We start from the raw sequence: 21,002 nt of genomic DNA, 5'->3' as shown, positions 1-21,002 counted from the left end.
TATTTTTTTTTTCTCCTTTTTAGTAAATCATTGCATTTTTTTTTGTTGAATGAATATTATTGACATGAAAATAAGCCAAACGATGGTGGATCTGAAAGCTGTTGATGTATAATTATAAACAGTGGGCTAGTAAATATTGTGCCACATTTTGGTTTCTACTTAAAACACAAACTGAAGACTCATGTGTTTATGATATATGACTACTATTATGTGTTTATGATATATGACTCTACTATTGGACTATTTTGTGCTGAAACTGAATGTTCCGGTGTACTATAGTGAACTACACCTGTGTTAGATGAGCAAATGTTATACAAGTATTTAATTTGTGAATAATATGCTATAAACATGAGTTAAAAGGACAACTGCACATTTAAAAATAATTATAATATTTAATTAATTAATAAAAATTAGATTTGGCATGGCACCATATAACATTCATTTTTGGGACAAAATGTTTTTGTTAGGGGTGGATTATCAATACATGATTGATAAATAAATTACTTTATTTGTTTCTTTGTATTACAGATCTAACTTTGTGAAATGTGATTGGGACAGTCACTTTATATAAGCTTTTTCTGGTTTTGATTGTAAATTATAAGAAATTAAATGTTAACCCCCATTAATGCTCTGTAAGTTCATATGACACAGTACTTTGTATGCAATCTCATCAAGGTTTTTACATATTCTTCTGTAATTCATCTATATATATTTGACACGCCAATGTACAAAACTCACAGGCTGCTCAATTTCTTTGTTTTTCTTTCGTATGTTATTTTATTTTGATGTTTGTTTTGTTGTGCCTTGTGTTAAAAATTTTGGTTAAGCAAAATATTTCTGGTCTTACTGTCCAATGCGCTGTGATTCACGTTTCCTTATTTTTCTAATGTCGGACTGACTTGTCATTTTATGTCCTTCGACCCTTTCTCTGGAGACTACGGGTCAGGGTGAAGTGCTAGTAACCTCTCCCTTGACCTGCACCGTGCCTTTCTACGTGGCGTAAAGTCACAAAAGGCGGAAGACCATCGTTTTACCTTTTTTTGCTACTTCCTGTTTTCTGGATTTGAACTTTGTACTCGTTTCTTGATCTTTGCATTTCTTCTCCAACTCTGTGGACTACTTAATCAAGCACCCTTTGCATTTTCGTCCCATTGCTCCATTATTTGACGTTATAGTTTGTTTATTGTATTCCACGAGTGCCTTTCACTGTCTGGTGAAATGTTTTACTTTTACATATGTGTATTGTGCGAAAGGGGGGACAGGCTTAATTTCTGGCCTTTACTTTTCTCTGCTCGCATTCCCAACATCCTCTGATGAGGCGTGAAGAGGAGCCTCTTGAATGTGCATTGTCTTGGTAACACTACATACTCCCATAAGGGACCTAGTGGTAGTTTTTCCAGGAAGCCACCAAATGACGTCGCTACTCTCTCATCGGCAAAGTGCCTTTGGTTCTAAGGGGGGTTGGCCATCCTTGACTTTGTTCCGGGGTGGTTTGCCTTAACCCTTGGTTCTTGGTGTGCTGCTGAATGTGGGGTTACGTTGGGTAGCTTTGCCAGGTGCCATGTTTGACGTGCCGCTCTATGCTCGATTAGTCGCCAGTTTCCAACTGAGGTGGGGAATGTGGGGCAAAGTAAGATACTTATACCAAAAAGTTGTAATAAATGGCCATCTCAATACTTGAGATGTGTCATTTGGACCTGTCTGACCCTCCTAGTGGACAATATATTAATATGGAACTTAAACCATATATGCTATTCAATTTATATATCCTATGTATGTAATCCATTTTGTTGATCCATATCATGTGTGAGTCTTCATACCTTTTGTAGTTACACCATCATTTATTCATCTGTTTTGGTGTTATAGATGCTATGTATAATCATGTATTTCCTACTACTCTGTCACATTTGCTCGCATGGCTTGATATGGGCTTGGGACTTATAAATAGCACGGAACCTGCACCTTAAAAATGTTAAAACTTAGTTCAAAACTTGATCTTTATTTACTAGATAACAGCAAATAACTTAATCATACCATCGTTGATCCGTGGGATTAAATCCCACGGAAGGGGGGAATGTGGGGCCCTAATTAAGATATTAGGGATCAATATATGTTATAATACCCATATATTAGTACAATTTGGCCATATATGAACGAGTTTATTGAGTTCAGTTAAAACTCTGTCTGCTCTTCCTCAGTAAGGCCCAGTCTGTACCAGGCTGCTGTGAACTGAGGGGGAGACAGATAAGAAATATGCTTATCATACCAGGTGTCTCAAGAGGCCCAAGCTCTCACGGGAACGCTGGGCAGGAGAAGGAAAGGTGGAACTAAAAGCCCCCACCTTTGTTCACCCAAATACTGTATAAAAGTGTGTATTCCTCTGTGTTTTCAGAAGATCGGAGCTTCCTGACTGATAGAACAATAAAAAGATCAACTTAGAACTTCAGAATGACCCGACTTCTCCTTTCTTTAAAACTATTCTATTTTAAGCTAGCCCAAGGCTTCCCTTTAAGGGAGGCCAAGAGTCGTCAGATTACGAACGACACTACCTAGCAAACATTACCTACCTGTTATAAAGCACTTGCAACTTTAGCTAGCAAGCTAACATTAGCTACTGGTTATAAAGCGTTTGCAACTTTAGCTACCTATCTAAAATTAGATACCTGTTATAAAGTGCCTGCAACTTTAGCTAGTAACCAAGCATTAGATGCAACTTTAGCTAGCTAGCTAAAATTAGCTGCCTGTTATAAAACACTTGCAACTTTAGCTTTCAAGCTAACATTAGATACTGATTTAAAAAACGCTGGTAACTTTAGCTATCGAGCTAAAATTAACTATTTGTTATAAAGCGCTTGCAACTTTAGCTTGTCAGCTAAGAAACTGGTTTTGAATAAAAATTTAACGTTATTTAACTCTAGGATATTTTGGTAGCATCACAAAGCTGAAATCAGGTTCTTGTTTGAATTGTTTACAATTGCACTTGCAATAAGTGTACATCAATTAACTGCATTCTTCAATACATGTGATAACTGGAAAGCAACATGTACTTTTTTTTCTTTTTACCTGAGTGGCAGCTGCAGTTAAGACAGAGCTGAATAAATAAATCAAAATAATTATAATTAATAAAAAAAATAATAGGACTATCTGATATACTGCTAAATGAATAAACAAAAATCTCTCAAATAATAATAATAATAATAATAGGATTAGCTGATATTCAGTTGCCAACTTAGCGACTTTGTCGCTATATAATTCGACTTTTCAGACCCTCTAGCGACTTTTCTTGTAAGATGTAAGATTTCTCTGAGATGAACACGCGTTCTTCAGTTACTGTCCTCGCGAGAGGGGTCTTCACAGTGCACATGCACTACCGAGCCCCAGAAATGTGCTCTCAAGCCCCAAGTTGTTGCATTGTGGGTGGACTGATTGTTAGGTAAACACATGAATATTAAATGTTTTAAGCTTTAGTGTCTATGTTTTGTCTTACTGTTACGCAGTAGATAGCTAGTTAGCTTGATTAGCAGTTAGGTAAGCTAGTTAGCCAACCTAACCAGTTAGCTTCTTGCTACTGTTATAACTGACATGTTGCAATTTAGCAATAAAATGTGCTTGATGCTAGATAGCTAGCTACTCATAGAAGCTAAAACAATCTAACTGAAACATTGATACATTTACATTTAATAAGTAGTTAGCTATTTGGCTAAAGTGATATCAGCATTCAATTTACCCACATGTTCATACTGATCTCTTCTATGACTGAACACACCCAGTTTCATTGGCCACTGAAGGTTTGGGGCTTGAGAGTGCATTTCTGGGGCTTGGAGGTGCATGTGCACTGTGAAGCCCCTGTTGCACACAGACAGTCTTGGTCCTCGCGCTGCAGCGGGCGCTGCCGTTAGCCCCGCCCACACCACTCACAGTGCAGTCTGACTGTCAGAGCACACACACCGCTCCACCAACACACTGTAAATGAATCGCGCGTGCCCACAGCCGCCGCTGACTGACCCCGCTCTGTATTTACAGAGCAGAAGTATAAATATAACTGTGTCTTCAGAGTGACACGAACAGAAATCACTTAATTTAACTCACACAGTCTCAGTCATTCACTCACCTCACTCACCACATAGCCTGTCACTCACCTCCTCCACAGTGTCTGCCTCTTTATAAAAAGCTAAATATCTATTGAACCATTGAACAATTTTTCTATGATAGGTTTAAAAATAAAGAAAACGTAAAAAAATAAAAATAAAACAAAGCTAAATACAAAGCTAAAAATAAAGAAATAAATAAAACTATGTATTGAACCATTGAATAATTTGTCTATGATAGGTTAAAAAATAAAGAAAACTTAAGAAAACACAAATAAATAAATAAATAAATAAACTAAAAAAAAAAGTAGAATAACAGTTCCGACTAACTGCTGCTCTTATGATAACATTTAAGAACATGGCAAAAAACTAATTTATGCAATTCACGTAAAAATGAAGTTATTGTAAAAAAGTGACCTATTTAAAAAAGCAACAGAAGTTTTTCATATGTAACATTTCTAACACATTTATGGTGTTTTTTACACACTTTTTTCTCTCCCACAACCCTAATCCTTTACAGCTTCAAAAACATGTATTATGCAAATTAGGCGATGGCGTCATTTAGCGACTTATAGCGACTTTTAGGACAGCCAATAGCTACTTTCCTTACTGAGGAGTTGGCAACACTGTATTCTGCTGGTACAGACAGTGGAGGGAAAACTGAGCCTAGAGAGAGAGAGATTCTACCTTCTGTAGTTCAGCTGATTCTGCTCTTCCTCCGCTCCAGCTACAGACCCCGGAAGCTCAGCCTCATCCGGGTTATGTAGAGCCCCGCCCCCTCTCCCGCTGTATCACATTATACCCCATCACCGCTAGAGGGAGCACGCGAGGGAGTCCTCAGTGCATGGAGCTGAATGGAGCTAAACAGCTAAAACTCTCATTTAAAACACTGTATAACTACTTCTCTGGGGGTTTCCTTTAATTTTACAAAGTAGAACAAAGTATTTCACTAAAATAGGAAAGAAAACAAAACCCTATATTTCCATTTTCTGAAACTAAAGTTTTTTATTCAGTAGATTCACTAGCATTACTGCTACTGATGCTGGAGTTACACACAGATCTCATTAAAAAGGATTAAAACTGCAGTTTAAAAGCAGTTTTAATAATTATCTCTGCGGTGATGAAACAGTTATAGTTGTTCTGTTTTGAGAAAATTAGTAAAATTTTTACTCTATAAAAGTATCAAACATTTATAAATTATTACTTTGCTAAAAATAATACATTGTAAATGTTTGATACTTTATAGAATAAAAAAAATATTTATACCTTTTGTACATTCCCAACTCTGTCAAGTGGCTTGAGATTCAGAGCAGATTCTGAAGTGAGTTTTTTCCTCTATAGAGATTCTCTGATTGCTCCTGTACAACTCCAACAAACAGCACTTACTAATTACTATGGAAAGATCAGTGCTGTTGTGACATTGATTCCGGTAGACACTTTTTTTTAAAATCTAAATTTCATTTAAAATATTATGTTAACATTTTCTTTGCATTTACCTTCTTGATGTCCTGCAGGTTCTTGAAAAGGAGATCGTACTGCAGCAGATCTTGTTTGTTGCTCACCTTGTCTAAAGTCTTACTATTTATGTATTCTGAAAGATTTCCATAAATTGAGGTCATTCACAGCTCCTCCCTGTAAAATCACTCTCTGACATCTCAATGGACCATCCTGATTTCTGTATAGAAGGGTACTTCACACTTGTAAAAGCATTTGAATCTTCATATGCATTTTTTTTGCAAATTCAGTTTTTAAACTAATTATTTGTAAAAATAAAATGGATTTGTTTGAGTTTATTTGTTCATAGAATGATAAAAAAAACTTTTTTAACTTTTCCAAAATAAGTCCAGCAAGCATTCTCATTCTACTACAAAATATTAGCCAATTTAGACAGATTTTTTTGTACAAGTTAAAGGAAGAAGTTACTGATGTTGAGACTATTTGGGCCAGATTATATCTGGTTCTGTGTAGAAATAAAACAAACACCCCTGGTTGCTTGAGTCAATTAATCCTCCTTTTATGTTTGGGGTCAATTGGACCCCTTTCAATGTTTAACGCATTTAAATAAGTTAGTTAATCTCATTTTATTTACTTCATATTTGGTGACTTTTCCTCTTTTAATAGAGACAACTGGGTAAACATAAAATTAATGGGATGTTTTTTGTGTCTTTTACACATTTTGTATACATTAGTGTTGTTTGGGATAAATTTGACTCCACGCTATTTTAGCTTTATAAAACATAAAAAATATCAGAATTTGACCCACAGTTGTGTTGAATGATGTGAAGGTCAATATGACGTCTTATTTTATAATCTTCAAAAAAAAAATAGATCCCTAAAATAACATAATTATAACTGTATTAGTGCAAGAACCACTAACAATTCACACGACAGGGGGGCGGGGAAAACATAATTCTCATGAGAACTTGATATTTCTCATTCTGTGGAGGAATATATTGTTCCTGAAAACATCTTGTTCACACAACATAGTGGAAATGCAGAGATATAAAAGGTTTCACAGCAGCTTCTAAACCAGTTCTCTATGTGTTCTGTCTCTCTCTCTTTCTGCTCTCTCTCTCTCTCTACTGAAAATGACGTCTAAGAAAAGGTTTTCTCTCAGTGAGGATTTCTCACATCTCTTTCACCATGACAGAGACATAGAGGAGAATGTGTCTGAGAAAAAGGAGGACTTTAGAGAGGATCCTGATTATAATGAATCCTCCTCTGATGAGAATGAGCCCTTTACTGTAGATCCTCTTCTTGTCTCTCAACCAATAGAAAACAGACTACCTTCCAAAAGTAAAAGGTTATTATGGTCTGTCTACCCACTTGAAGAAAATGATAAACGTAGTGCTGCTAATGTAATCAGAATAGTTCCAGGTCTCAGCAGATACGCTGTCAGCCACGTCCAAACATAAGATCAGCATTTGAGTTCTTCAGAACACCATCAATCTAAAAGGATAAACTACTTTAGATGATACGTTTAGAGGGAGGTGTGTGTATAGAGGGATAGTTAGAAAGACTTGGATTTAATCCCACATGTAAGTCTACATTGTGTTGCTCAGTTTGGAGAGTACAAGTGAAAAGGTGAAGAAAGAACAGGTGTTTGGGCTGCAGACAGATCCAGCACGTCTCTAAACACAGTCCATGTCCCCTTCGTGTCCTACGCTTCAATAGCACAGAAACAAGGCAGGACTGATGAGATCTTAATAAACTCAGCAATATGTTAATATATAATTTTTTTTTTTTTACGATTTTTTAAAAATGGCTATTCAAGTAGTCAACAAACAAATATAGCATGTGACATAAACTTGGTTAAAAATGAAACGAAAAGTGAAATTGACATAAACATAAAAGGTGTTAGTAAATCTGAAGGTAACAGGAGGGTTAAAACTACCCCAACAAATAGCACTTACCAATTTTACTCAAAGATCAGAACTATTGTTAAAGTAGAAATTGTGACATTTCTTTTCAATACTTTATTTGAAACAAAGATCCATTAGAACAATAGTACTGACCTTTGGTTAAAACTTGGTAAGTGCTATTTGTTGGGGTAGTTTTAAGTGACTCAAGCAACCAGGGGTGTTTGTCTTATATTTCTACACAGAACCAGATATAATCTGACCAAAGTATTCTCCAACATCAGTAACATCTTCCTTTAATATGTACAACATTTTGTGTACAAGTTGGCTAATATTTTGTAGTAGAATGAGAATGCTTGCTGGACTTATTTTGGAAAAGTTAAAAAATATATATATCATTCTATGAACAAATACATTTAAACAAATCCATTTAATTTTACAAGTAATTAGTTTAAAAACTGATTTTTGCATATGAAGTTTCAAATGCTTTTACAAGTGTGAAGTACCCTTCTATACAGAAATCAGGATGGTCCATTGTGATGTCAGAGAGTGATTTTACAGGGAGGAGCTGTGAATGACCTCAATTTATGGAAAGCTTTCAGAATACATAAATAGAAAGACTTTACACAAGTAGAGCTGGGCGATATGGCCAAAAAAAAACCTCATTTTTTTATTATTAGATTTTCTATTTAAATCAAAAGTTTCCCCTACTAAAAAGCAGAAGATGATAAAATGGTTAAAAACTAGTTTTTATTTATTTAGTTTTCACTTAAATGTCCCCTTTGTGGTTAAAGTGCAACCAGAAACAAACCTATTGTAAACAGTGAGAACGTCCAGTAACTTTTAGAAAGCTTTCTCCAACATATTTTAGGTACTGACACAATGCACTCTCAAACTTAAAAAATAAATAAATAAAGCCACCCTCAAAAAAACAATTAGAAAAAATAAAATGGTGCCCTTTTTGATAAAACTTACAAAATAGAAAACACAATTTAATATGCTATTGAGCAAAGACTTTTCCCCATTGGGCTTGAATTGCAAAACAAATCTTTTAAATAAGTGCCAGTGTTCTATAAAATGTTCTATAAATGCTTGTTTTACTTTGGATGGTGTGCTGCTGCTGCGTTCATTTGGCTGGGAGAAATACTTTTCTTTTCCCACTCCGCTACACGCTTCTGTTTTAAGGTATAGAGATAAATTTGTTGAGCTGCTTCGTTTAGAAGCAATCGGTTTTAAATGCACAGTGAGGATCTGTTTGGTCTATCCACGTCCTACGCGGCAAAACCGAACCAATTCTGGGCACAAGCTCTGCTGTCATGTGTTGTGTTGTGCGGTGTGTGGGGAGCGCGTGCGGGAGGGAGGGAGGGAGGTGTGGGGTCTGCGCGCGGGAGGGAGGGGGAGAGAGGGGCGGGGCTAAGCCTGTGGTACAGGAGCTCACAGGGGCGCGTCGGTGGTGAAACCGTCCTTAACTGTAAATTCGAATTAATCGATAAAATCGATTAATCGCCCAGCTCTATAGACAAGGTGAGCAACAAACAAGATCTGCTGCAGAACGATCTCCTTTTCAAGAACCTGCAGGACATCAAGAAGGTAAATGCATAACCATAATATTTTAAAGTATGTTTTTTTAAAAACTCTACCAGAATCAATGTCAGAATTGGTACTTTAACAACAGCACTGATCTTTCCATAGCAATTAGTAAGTGCTATTTTTTGGAGTTGTACAGGAGCAAGGAGCAATCAGAGAATCTCTACAGAGGAAAAACTCAGTTCAGAATCTGCTCTGAACCTCAAGCCACTCAACAGAGTCTTAAATGTATAAAAGCTTAAAAACACATTTTTATTATAAAAAGTATCAAACATTTAAAAATGTTTAAATGTGTGATATTTTATAGAATAAAATTGCACTAATTTCCTCAAAGCAGCACAACTACAACTATTTTATCACTGCAGAGATAATTATTAAAGCTTTTAAACTGCATTTATAATCTTTTTAAACAAGATCTGTGTGTAAGTCCAGCATCAGACCAGCATATGCTAGGAATGCTAGTACATTTACTGAATAAAAAACATTTGTAGAAAATGGAAATATAGGGGTATGTTTTCTTTCCTATTTTAGTGAAATACTTTCTTCTACTTTGTAAAATTAAAGAAAAATCCCAGAGAAGTAGTTATACAGTGTTTTAAATGAGAGTTTTAGCTGTTTAGCTCCATTCAGCTCCATGCACTGAGGACTCCCTCGCGGGCTCCCTCTAGCGGTGATGGGGTATAATGTGATATAGCGGGGGAGGGGGCGGGGCTCTACATAACCCGGATGAGACTGAGCTTCCGGGGTCTGTAGCTGGAGCGCCGGAGGAAGAGCAGGATCAGCTGAACTACAGAAGGTACGAGAATCTCTCTCACTCTCTCTCTATCTCTCTCTCTCTTTTAAAGGTAAGCGAGCGCTGGATGTTAATCTACACATATTTCTCTTCTGAAAACTGTTTATTTGGGTGTGTAAAGTGCTTCTGTTTATTTACAGTAAGCTTAGATTTACAGATTTTTCCAGCACTGAGGCAGGAGCATTAGCATTAGCAAAATTAGCTTGTAACATGACAGTGTTGTTACCAATACCACACCTAACAGCTAAAGTTAATTATAAAGGATAGGTTTAACCATTACAGACAGATTGTTCATATTTAGGCTATATAACAACACATTTAATGTGTTTAAGACATTCAGGCTGCTAAGAGTATTTTATTGTTTGGAAGTGCCAGCTAGTTTAGATTAGCTAACTATCTAGATATCATTGGCCAGGTTAGCTAAAGGTGGCTAGAACATTAACTTACCTACAAAATTAAAAGTTTGTGCTGTTCTTCTGTGCTTTACCGCAGAAGCTCCGGTGACAAATTGATCATGGTTGTAATTATGTTGTGAGTGCTTTTTACTTTCTGGTGGAAAAGTGTATATGTATGTATGTATATATATATATATATATATATATATATATATATATATATATATATATATACACGATAGTGCTGTATACAATTATTACAGTCTGCAACGGTAGGGGGAGCCCACAAGCACAAAATCTCAATCCTACCTAGTGGAGCTTTAAGGGATTTTGATCTGCATGTACAAAAAAACAAAACAAGTTCACGAGTGCGTATCAATGTTAGATAATGTGTTAGAAAATAATTGTTATCAAGAACTGTAAAAACTCAGGTTTTCAAGCATTGATTTGGATAACTGTCTTTGGTCAATATTTGTGGAAACTTTTATCATTTAATTTAATGTAAATGTTTTGTCTGTGTCCTTGTACTTTTAGCTTTTTGTGTTTCAGGTCAGAACATCTCATTCTGATATATTGAAAAACTAATCAATTATATATTTTTTTTACCATTATTGAGAAAACTTAACAAAATAACAAGCAAGTTGTACAGTGTGTCTCTGGCAACCAGCCTACAAGGTCAATATAGTAGAGTGGTAGTAGTATGGAATAATGTATTATAGTGTAAAGTGAGATACTAATGTAGTAGTAAAACATTGTATTCGGTATGTAGAATTGTTTCTGCTACACAAATTCAGCCTGCTGACAGTTATATATAACTATATATTATAATGTCTATGGAGTTAGAATAAAAGTTCTGAAACCTTTATGGTGTCCCAGTTGTTTTGTCCATATAGTGAAACTGATCTAGGTACTTTTGGATAATTGACCTGCTTTTATTTTAATATACAATTAATTCATTTTTGTTTTTTCCAGAAATAAAAATATTCCTGGTTTTCTCCAGAAATTCATCACTACCAACAACCAGGATAATTAACAAAAAGCAATGTTAAACTGCTGAAAGAGGTGAAGCACAAGCCGTGCTGAAGAATCTCCAGAACACGCAGAAATCGTTTGACACATTAAACAGACAAATGAAGCCAAGTCCCGACATAGAGAAACATCAACACTCTGTCAAGAGTTTTACTAAACAGAGTGATCTCAAAATTCACCAGCGCATTCACACAGGAGAGAAACCGTATCACTGCTTAGACTGTGGGAAGAGTTTTACTAAACAGAGTAATCTCAAAAATCACCAGCGCATTCACACTGGAGAGAAACCGTATTACTGCTCAGACTGTGGGAAGAGTTTTACTAAACAGAGTACTCTCAATAATCACCAGCGCATTCACACAGGAGAGAAACCGTATTACTGCTCAGACTGTGGGAAGAGTTTTACTAAACAGAGTACTCTCAATAATCACCAGCGCATTCACACAGGAGAGAAACCATATTACTGCTCCGAATGTGGGAAGAGTTTTAATCAACAGAGTAATCTCAAACTGCATCAGCGCATTCACACCGGAGAGAAACCGTATTACTGCTCAGACTGTGGGAAGAGTTTTACTCAACAGAGTCATCTCAATAATCACCAGCGCATTCACACAGGTGAGAAACCGTATTACTGCTCAGACTGTGGGAAGAGTTTTACTAAACAGAGTAATCTCAATAATCACCAGCGCATTCACACAGGAGAGAAACCGTATTACTGCTCAGACTGTGGGAAGAGTTTTACTACACAGAGTGATCTCAAAAAACACCAGCGCATTCACACAGGAGAGAAACCGTATCACTGCTTAGACTGTGGGAAGAGTTTTACTGAACAGGGTGCTCTCAAAAAACACCAGCGCATTCACACAGGAGAGAAACCGTATCACTGCTCAGACTGTGGGAGGAGTTTTACTCAACGGAGTGATCTCAAAAAACACCAGCGCATTCACACAGGAGAGAAACCGTATCACTGCTCAGACTGTGGGAGGAGTTTTACTCAACAGAGTAAACTCAAAAATCACCAGCGCATTCACACAGGAGAGAAAACTCCCAAATTTGTTCCACTGCAATAAAAAGTGCAAATCGTAAATCTTTCAGACAGAACACCTTATCCTACAAAAATGTTTCACTTTGTCACTTGGGACACGTTTCACCAGAAACAAACATGAACTGAATTTAACAATGAATTTTACAGGTTCAACAAAATGAATCTTTTCCAGGGATGATGTTTATTGAATTCCATGTTGTGTTTTCTTGTATGTTTGATATTCCAGGACATTCTTCGTGAGACACAGCTCAGTTTTTAGGGTAGTTACGGTAGGAGTTCAGTTCTGAAGAAGGGAAGGTTGTTTAAGTTCGAGTGAGGGCACTGCCAGTGCTTGCACCAGATGTTAGGTTAGCATAATTTAGTCTTTAAAATTTAGATGTTGTTAGGAGTACAGTAGGATTCTTAGTCTGCAACTAAGCATTTTGGATCAAACCTTCAGTGCTTATGCCTAAAAGGTTTTGAATGCATTTAATCGCTTTTCTAGTATATACAGATTTAATTATTTCCATTAATTTCCAGTATCTCTGTTTTTCCTCTGTGGAAGCCGTCCTCAGTTCCCCAAGCTTAGCATAGCTTACTTTAATGCTATCAACTGCCAGGCCACCCATATGAAAGGTTAAGGGGAAAACACCACCTGAGGAACTCCAGAGAGAGAGTGCTCACAAAAGTGTGACCCAGAGCCACAGAGAGACGACACTGTGCCGGGTGGAATATTCAGACCCCACAGAGAGGCCAACAAAATCTTTTCCAGAGGTTAAATAAAACGCTCCAGCCGTAGTTCTCACACTGAAATCAACCCCCTCCAGACCTGTATAGCGCAGTAAAGTTGCTGGCTCATTTATTGCCCCTGCTGTTGTTCTCTCTGTTACCATAGAGGGATATTTGGTTGATGTATTACTCAAGTTTTTTACTCTTTTTCTTATTAGATATTGTATCTTGCTTAAGACTTTTTAATCTCCAAAGTAACTAAGAATATCCCATTAATTTAGTTCATTGATTGTTTTTATCCAGTACCAACTGTTATCCTTGCATTGCTTCACATCTATATTTATTAGGGGTGCAGGAAAAAAATCGATTGGAGCTAACATTGAACGATTCAGAATCGATTCTCATTTTCCTAAAAACGTGTTTTTTGGGTGAAGCTACTGTCGCGCTGAGTTTTTTAACTGTCCCTGCGGAGCTCTTTAACTGTTAAAAAGCTCTGCGCGACAGGTGAACTCCCAGTTAGGCAACAGAGGGGTGTGCATGCTAAAATCCAGTGTATTTAGTATCTTCTCTGCTTGTTACATAATTATAGCCTATCTAACGTTCCACTCTTGACCTTGTGGCTGTTTATAAGTGTTTTCTAGTTTTAACAATGTCTACCTTTTAGAAATGAATACAGGATTAGTCAACCATGCTAGAAATTAATCATTCATTATTGTGGCACTGTCACTATATTGCAAAAATATTTAATACAGTAAGGAACCTAAGTTTATTGTTTGAAATAAATGTTCTATTTGTTTAAATTGTCTTTTCATCTTTTTATCTTCTCACATAATTTAAACAAAATTTATAGGCCATTTGAATTGATAAATCATTCTAGAATCGAAAATCGTTTATGAATCGAACCTTGACCCCAAAAATCGGAATCGAATCAAATCGAAACACTGAGAGATTCATACCCCTAATATTTACTCGTGTGTGTTTCAATAAAATGCTTTTATATTGCAAGATCTGCAATCTCGTGTTTTCTCACTATATGGTTGGTAACCTTTCTGTGACCTGGAACCTATCCATCCTGAGCCTGTTTTATGTTATTATTTGGTGAAGGGTGTGATTGGAGGTAACCACACCTGCACACTCTTATTTTTAAATGTTTTATACATTTATATATACAGTTATTATTTTTGTGTTCACTTAATAATTTATTTAAAAACTGCTCTCTTTTGAACTGTCACAATGACGCAGGGCTTTGGAGGTTGTTTGTACGTTTTCAGGAATCAGGAAGGTCAGAGTGTTTTCATCAACAGGGAGAGCTGTGAGGAGAACGTGACCCTGAGTGGCAGAGAAGCTTCACTGCTGTTCTGCTGTTCTGGGACCAGTGCATATGAACTAGGAGACAACAAGCTCTCTGAGTGAAGTGCTGGGAACCTCTCCTCAGATATCCAGCGCATGCCTGTTCTACACGCCGTAAAGTCGCACACAGGCCAGAAGATCTTTCCATCCACTCTTTTCCTCTGTTTCATCTTCTCACAGACTTTAAGGCACATAAGGATTGTTTGGAACACAAGGACTGTCTGCTGTGTTCATGAAGGACACAGAGCTGAACAACATCATGATAAGAACTTGTTGCTCAGACAGGCTGGAGCTGATCACGTCATCAGAACTGGACAACAAGCTGTTAACTGGACTGGATAAATGTATAACTGCTTGGATTAAGTCTGGAGGGCTCTCTCTCTTTCTCTCTCTCTGGGTTTTGAATGTGTTGATCTATCACGATTTTATTAGAACTAAAATATTCCACACTGAAATAATGTAGTTCACATTAGCTAACCTACCTAGCTAAAACATTCCACTCTGAAATAAAGTAGTTGATATTAGCTACTCAATCTTACTAAACATTACACACTGAAATACAGTATTTAACATTAGCTAACCTAGCTGGCTTAATCTTTCCACTCTGAAATAAAGTAGTTAACGTTAGCTAATCTAGCTACCTAAAACCTTCCACATGTAAACAAAGTAGTTAAAATTACCTAAATTAGCTAGCTAAAACATTACTCACTGAAACAAAGTAGTTAAAATTACCTAAAGTAGCTAGCTGAAACATTACACACTGAAATAAAGTAGTTAACATTAGCTAATGTAGCTAGCTAAAACATCCCACACTAAAATAAAGTAGTTAACATTAGCTAATGTAGCTAGCTAAATCTTTTCACTTTGAAATAAAGTTAACATTAGCTAACCTAGCTAGCTAAAACATCCCACACTGAAATAAATTGTTAAAATTACCTAAAGTAGCTAGCTGAAACAGTACACACTGAAATAAAGTAATTAATATTAGCTAACCTAGCTAGCTAAAACATTCCACACTGAAATAAAGTAGTTAATATTAGCTAACCTAGCTAGCTATAAAGATTCCACACTGAAATAAAGTAGTTCAAATTACCTAAAGTTGCTAGCTGAAACATTACACACTGAAATAAAGTAGTTACCATAAGCCAGGGCCAGATACGGCCCGCTAAAACTGTCAGTCCGGCCCGCTAAAGTAAGTGCTGATGCATTTTAAATAAATAATGCTGTCACTTTAAATTTATTGGGAAGTTTGATGACATCGCGGAACACTGCCGCCTAGTGTTGACGTTCCGAAACTTAACTCAATCTCCTGCCCGTAGCCATCACCATCCGCTGAAGCGCGCAATTCTGTCTTTTTTTCCGGCAGCAAAAAACGGGACTACATAAACAAAAGGTGACTAAAATAGGAAAATACGACTTACTTCAGCAGTATCACGTCTTTGTCCAAACCAAGTACGAGTAAAAAAAGAAAAGTGGATCTCGAACATAGGAAATTTAACCCCGAATGGACATCCAAGTACTTTTTTTATGAAACAAGCAGTGCTGTTTTCTCGTGTCTGGTGTGCTTGGAATGCGTGGCCGTGGCAAAGGAATATAATTTACGCAGGCATTACGAAACAAAACACCCAAAACTCGCCGATCTCCAAGGTGAGGACAGAAAGCAAAAGATTGAAGCACTAAAAAAGCAACTGGTGAGTCAACAAGGCGTGTTTGAAAAGAGACGAAAGGAGTCCGAAGCCTGTACCATTGCTAGCTACAGGATTGCTAACCTCGTAGCAAAATCTGCTCGCCCGTTTATTGATGGAGAATTTGTTAAAGACTGTATGTTGGAGGCTTGTGATGTCATTTGCCCAGAGGCCAAAGATGCATTTAAAAACATTAGTCTTTCGAGAACAACCATTCAGCGGCGAATTGTTGATTTGTCTAGTAATTCATACTGCCAGTTACAAAGCAGGATAAACGACGTCACTTATTTTTCTGCTGCTTTGGACGAGAGCACAGACAACACCGACACAGCACAGCTCTCAATATTCATCCGTGGTGTCACTGGCACCTGCCAAGTCTATCAAGAACTTGCAGCATTAGTGCCCTTGTATGGTAGAACAACTGGATTTGAAATTTTCAATGCATTTAAAACTGCAGTGGAGAACCTGAATTTACCGTGGAGCAAGCTATCAGCTGTAACAACCGATGGTGCCCCCTCCATGGTTGGTGAGACGAATGGTTTTATAGGACATCTGAAGAGGCATTTAGGACCAGACCAAGCAGCAGAACTGAAACACTATCACTGCATAATTCACCAAGAGGCACTGTGTGGAAAACATTTGCAGTTTAAACAGATAATGGACTTTGTTGTATCTGCTGTTAATTTCATCCGTGCAAGATCACTAAACCACCGAGAATTTCAGTCTTTTCTGGAAGACATAAGTGCAGCCTACGGGGATGTTATCTACCACACAGAGGTGAGATGGCTCAGTAGGGGCAATGTTTTGAAAATATTTTTTGCACTGCGAAATGAAATCAAGCTGTTCCTAGAGCAGAAGGGAAAGGACACGTTGGTCATGGAAAACACTGACTGGATTGCTGATCTAGCCTTTTTGACAGACCTAACTGGACTCTTAAATGAGCTTAATTTGAAACTGCAGGGAAAAGACAGATTGATTTGCCACTTGTTTGAAGCTGTCTGTGCATTTGAAATGAAACTGAATCTTTTTGCAACCCAGTTAAAGAAAGGAAATCTGACACATTTTCCTACATGCCAAGAGGCCTTTGCTCACAAGAACTATAACTGGAGTCGACACAGCTGTGTACTTGAAGACTTGAAGCTGGCATTCAGTGCAAGATTTGGGCAGTTCAGAAATGAACAGGCTACTCTCCAACTACTTGCTGATCCATTCTCTGTAGATACTGAAACTGTACCTGGTGAATTACAACTTGAAATAATTGAACTGAAGTGCTCCACTGCAATGAGAACCAAGCACAGGGAGATGCCTCTCCTAGAGTTTTATCAATCCTTGGACAGGGAACAGTTTCCAAACCTTTTTGCTAATGCACAGAAGTGGATCTCCATGTTTGGAAGCACTTACATTTGTGAACAGATGTTTTCCTTGATGAAGCTGAATAAATCTCCCCTGCGGACAAGACTAACTGATGAGAACCTACAGGCGGTGCTCAGACTTGCAACCACCTCACTGGAGCCTGACATTAATCAGCTTGTGTCAGAACGGCGCTGCAATATCTCCCATTGACCAAGACATTTCTTGTAAGTAGCTGATATTATGCAATAGTAGCATAGTAAAACAATGTATTCCAAATTTGTGTGGAGACCCCTGTAAAAATGTGTGGCCCTCTGGTCTAGGTGTTAATGTGAAATAGGCCCTTGGTCAAAAGAAGTTGTGCACCCCTGCCATAAGCTAACGTAGCTAGCTAAATTTTTTCACTCTGAAATAAAGTAGTTAACATAAGCTAACCTAGCTAGCTAAAACATTCCACACTGAAATAATGTAGTTAACATTAGCTAACGTAGCTAGCTAAATTGTTTCACTCTGAAATAAAGTTAACATTAGCTAACCTAGCAAGCTAAAACATTCCACACTTAAATAAAGTAGTTAACATTAGCTAGCTAAAACATTCCACACTGAAATAAAGTAGTTAATATTAGCTAACCTAGCTAGCTTAAACATTCCACACTGAAATAAAGTAGTTAATATTAGCTAAACTAGCTAGCTATAAAGATTCCACACTGAAATAAAGTAGTTCAAATTACCTAAAGTTGCTCGCTGAAACGTTACACACTGAAATAAAGTAGTTAACATTAGCTAACGTAGCTAGCTAAATTTTTTCACTCTGACATAAAGTAGTTAACATTAGCTAACCTAGCTAGCTAAAACATCCCACACTGAAATAAAGTAGTTAAAATGACCTAAAGTAGCTAGCTGAAACATTCCACACAGAAATAATGTAGTTAACATTAGCTAACGTAGCTAGCCAAAACATTCCACACTGAAATAAAGTAGTAGTACAATGACCTAAATTAGCTAGCTAAAACAGTACACACTAAAATAAAGTAGTTAATATTAGCTAACCTAGATAGCTAAAACACCCCACACTGAAATAAATTGTTAAAATTACCTAAAGTTGCTAGCTGAAACATTACACACTGAAATAAAGTAATTAATATTAGCTAACCTAGCTAGCTAAAACATTCCACACTGAAATAAAGTAGTTAACATTAGGTAACGTAGCTAGCTAAAACATTCCGCACTGAAATAAAGTAGTTCAAATTACCTAAAGTTGCTAGCTGAAACATTACACACTGAAATAAAGTAGTTACCATTAGCTAACGTAGCTAGCTAAATTTTTTCACTCTGAAATAAAGTAGTTAACATTAGCTAACCTAGCTAGCTAAAACATTACACACTGAAACAAAGTAGTTAAAATTACCTAAAGTAGCTAGCTGAAACATTCCACACTGAAATAATGTAGTTAACATTAGCTAGCCTAGCTAGCTAAAACATTCCACACTGAAATAGAGTAGTTAACATTAGCTAACGTAGCTAGCTAAATCTTTTCACTCTGAAATAAAGTTAACATTAGCTAACCTAGCAAGCTAAAACATTCCACACTTAAATAAAGTAGTTAACATTAGCTAGCTAAAACCTTCCACACTGAAATAAAGTAATTCAAATTACCTAAAGTTGCTAGCTGAAACATTACACACTGAAATAAAGTAGTTAACATTAGCTAATGTAGCTAGCTAAATCTTTTCACTTTGAAATAAAGTTAACATTAGCTAACCTAGCTAGCTAAAACATCCCACACTAAAATAAAGTAGTTAATATTAGCTAACCTAGATAGCTAAAACATCCCACACTGAAATAAATTGTTAAAATTACCTAAAGTAGCTAGCTCAAACAGTACACACTGAAATAAAGTAATTAATATTAGCTAACCTAGCTAGCTATAAAGATTCCACACTGAAATAAAGTAGTTAAAATTACCTAAAGTAGCTAGCTAAATCTTTTCACTCTGAAATAAAGTTAACATTAGCTAACCTAGCTAGCTAAAACATTCCACACTGAAATAAAGTAGTTAATATTAGCTAACCTAGCTAGCTATAAAGATTCCACACTGAAATAAAGTAGTTAAAATTACCTAAAGTAGCTAGCTGAAACATTCCACACTGAAATAATGTAGTTAACATTAGATAATGTAGCTAGCTAAATCTTTTCACTCTGAAATAAAGTTAACATTAGCTAACCTAGATAGCTAAAACATCCCACACTAAAATAAAGTAGTTAATATTAGCTAACCTAGATAGCTAAAACATCCCACACTGAAATAAATTGTTAAAATTACCTAAAGTAGCTAGCTGAAACATTCCACACTGAAATAATGTAGTTAACATTAGCTAACGTAGCTAGCTAAATCTTTTCACTCTGAAATAAAGTTAACATTAGCTAACCTAGCTAGCTAAAACATTCCACACTGAAATAAAGTAGTTAATATTAGCTAACCTAGCTAGCTATAAAGATTCCACACTGAAATAAAGTAGTTAAAATTACCTAAAGTAGCTAGCTGAAACATTCCACACTGAAATAAAGTAGTTAACATTAGCTAACGTAGCTAGCTAAATCTTTTCACTCTGAAATAAAGTTAACATTAGCTAACCTAGATAGCTAAAACATTCCACACTGAAATAAAGTAGTTAACATTAGCTAACCTAGCTAGCTAAATCTTTTCACTCTGAAATAAAGTAAACATTAGCTAACGTAGCTAGCTAAAACATTCCACACTGAAATAAAGTAGTTAATATTAGCTAACCTAGCTAGCTATAAAGATTCCACACTGAAATAAAGTAGTTCAAATTACCTAAAGTTGCTAGCTGAAACATTCCACACTAAAATAAAGTAGTTAACATCTTGGCTCTTTGTAACAGTAATTGTAAAATATAAAAAAATATAAATAATCTCAGGTGTGTTTGTGCTTCTAATAATGATATAAAACATTATGTTCTAAAGAACAGATTCTTCTATTAAATCTCTGCAGGCCCTATTTACCATAATAAGAACAGAAACATTCACCAAGACTCACTGATTTGTACACTGTAGAGAAAAGAATATATGAATTATAAGAAACAGTGGAGGTGTGAGTAATGTTTAAAAAAAAAAAACAACTAAATTTAAGTTTAAGAACTGTGTAAATAAACGTTAAATCTGTTAGCTAGTAAACGCTAACAATTAAATAAACTGAGGTAAAATTTGAGGATAATTTACTCTTACTGAGGCAAATTAGCTTAAAACAGATAGTTATTTGTAGAATTGTTAGAATGGTGGCAATTAGTTCCTCCAAACCGTTTAAAAACCTTTCTAGGTCACAGAAAACAGAAAATAAATGCTCTTTCTCCTCAGAAACTTTGGGTACATTCAGTAGCTAGCTTAGCCAACACTAGGAAGCTAGCTAATTCAGCTTTTTCCTAACTTACCAAAAATCAGCCTTTAATTATACTAATTAAATCTGAATTAGTTTAATCTCATAAATTTACCCATAAATTATTCGTGCTTTTCTCAGTTTATTAAACAGTATAAGAGAAAGAGAGCTAATTCCCTGCTAACTCTGTTAGCTGCTAACAGGCTAATGTTGACAGGA

The 21,002-nt window shown here is 36.2% G+C and overlaps 6 protein-coding genes across 11 annotated transcripts in view; 4 read left to right on the top strand and 2 right to left on the bottom strand.

The window, feature by feature from the left end:
• Positions 1 to 4,827, bottom strand: part of LOC125801198 (zinc finger protein 585A-like) — a 171,059-nt gene extending 166,232 nt beyond the window's left edge. Inside the window, exon 1 of the mRNA XM_049477533.1 lies at positions 4,776 to 4,827. The gene's annotated coding sequence lies outside the window, so the exon portion shown is untranslated. The remainder of the gene's footprint in view (positions 1 to 4,775) is intronic.
• Positions 1 to 17,863, top strand: part of LOC125801188 (general transcription factor II-I repeat domain-containing protein 2A-like) — a 173,610-nt gene extending 155,747 nt beyond the window's left edge. Inside the window, exon 2 of the mRNA XM_049477501.1 lies at positions 14,287 to 17,863. Coding sequence (XP_049333458.1) covers positions 16,178 to 17,602 — 1,425 coding nt within the window. The 5' untranslated portion in view covers positions 14,287 to 16,177 and the 3' untranslated portion in view covers positions 17,603 to 17,863. The remainder of the gene's footprint in view (positions 1 to 14,286) is intronic.
• Positions 1 to 21,002, bottom strand: part of LOC125801482 (zinc finger protein 239-like) — a 297,730-nt gene that overhangs the window by 26,463 nt on the left and 250,265 nt on the right. The window lies entirely within an intron of this gene.
• Positions 1 to 21,002, top strand: part of LOC111197414 (zinc finger protein 239-like) — a 191,982-nt gene that overhangs the window by 72,156 nt on the left and 98,824 nt on the right. The window contains exons 1-2 of one of the 4 annotated variants that reach the window (XM_049477948.1): positions 9,786 to 9,830; positions 11,195 to 14,009. In XM_049477948.1, the coding sequence (XP_049333905.1) occupies positions 11,353 to 12,321 (969 nt within the window). In that variant the 5' untranslated portion in view covers positions 9,786 to 9,830; positions 11,195 to 11,352 and the 3' untranslated portion in view covers positions 12,322 to 14,009. Of the gene's footprint in view, positions 1 to 9,785; positions 9,831 to 11,194; positions 14,010 to 21,002 lie in introns of those variants that run through there. The other 3 variants (XR_007438679.1, XR_007438680.1, XM_049477947.1) reach the window with 3 other exon arrangements.
• LOC111188866 (zinc finger protein 585A-like) overlaps positions 1 to 21,002 on the top strand; it is a 191,980-nt gene that overhangs the window by 72,154 nt on the left and 98,824 nt on the right. Inside the window, exon 1 of one of the 2 annotated variants that reach the window (XM_049477473.1) lies at positions 9,768 to 9,830. The exons of the other annotated variant lie outside the window; for it this stretch is intronic. The gene's annotated coding sequence lies outside the window, so the exon portion shown is untranslated. Of the gene's footprint in view, positions 1 to 9,767; positions 9,831 to 21,002 lie in introns of those variants that run through there. 2 annotated transcript variants of the gene reach the window in all.
• The window catches only part of LOC125801425 (zinc finger protein 239-like), a 140,676-nt gene that overhangs the window by 72,145 nt on the left and 47,529 nt on the right, over positions 1 to 21,002 (top strand). The window contains exon 1 of one of the 2 annotated variants that reach the window (XM_049478156.1): positions 9,794 to 9,830. The exons of the other annotated variant lie outside the window; for it this stretch is intronic. The gene's annotated coding sequence lies outside the window, so the exon portion shown is untranslated. Of the gene's footprint in view, positions 1 to 9,793; positions 9,831 to 21,002 lie in introns of those variants that run through there. 2 annotated transcript variants of the gene reach the window in all.

The sequence above is a fragment of the Astyanax mexicanus genome, chromosome 4, assembly GCF_023375975.1.
Source record: "Astyanax mexicanus isolate ESR-SI-001 chromosome 4, AstMex3_surface, whole genome shotgun sequence".
In the NCBI taxonomy this organism is placed as follows: Eukaryota; Metazoa; Chordata; class Actinopteri; order Characiformes; family Acestrorhamphidae; genus Astyanax; species Astyanax mexicanus.
Note: the sequence above shows the minus strand (reverse complement) of the source record. Positions and strands in the feature narration are given on the sequence as shown.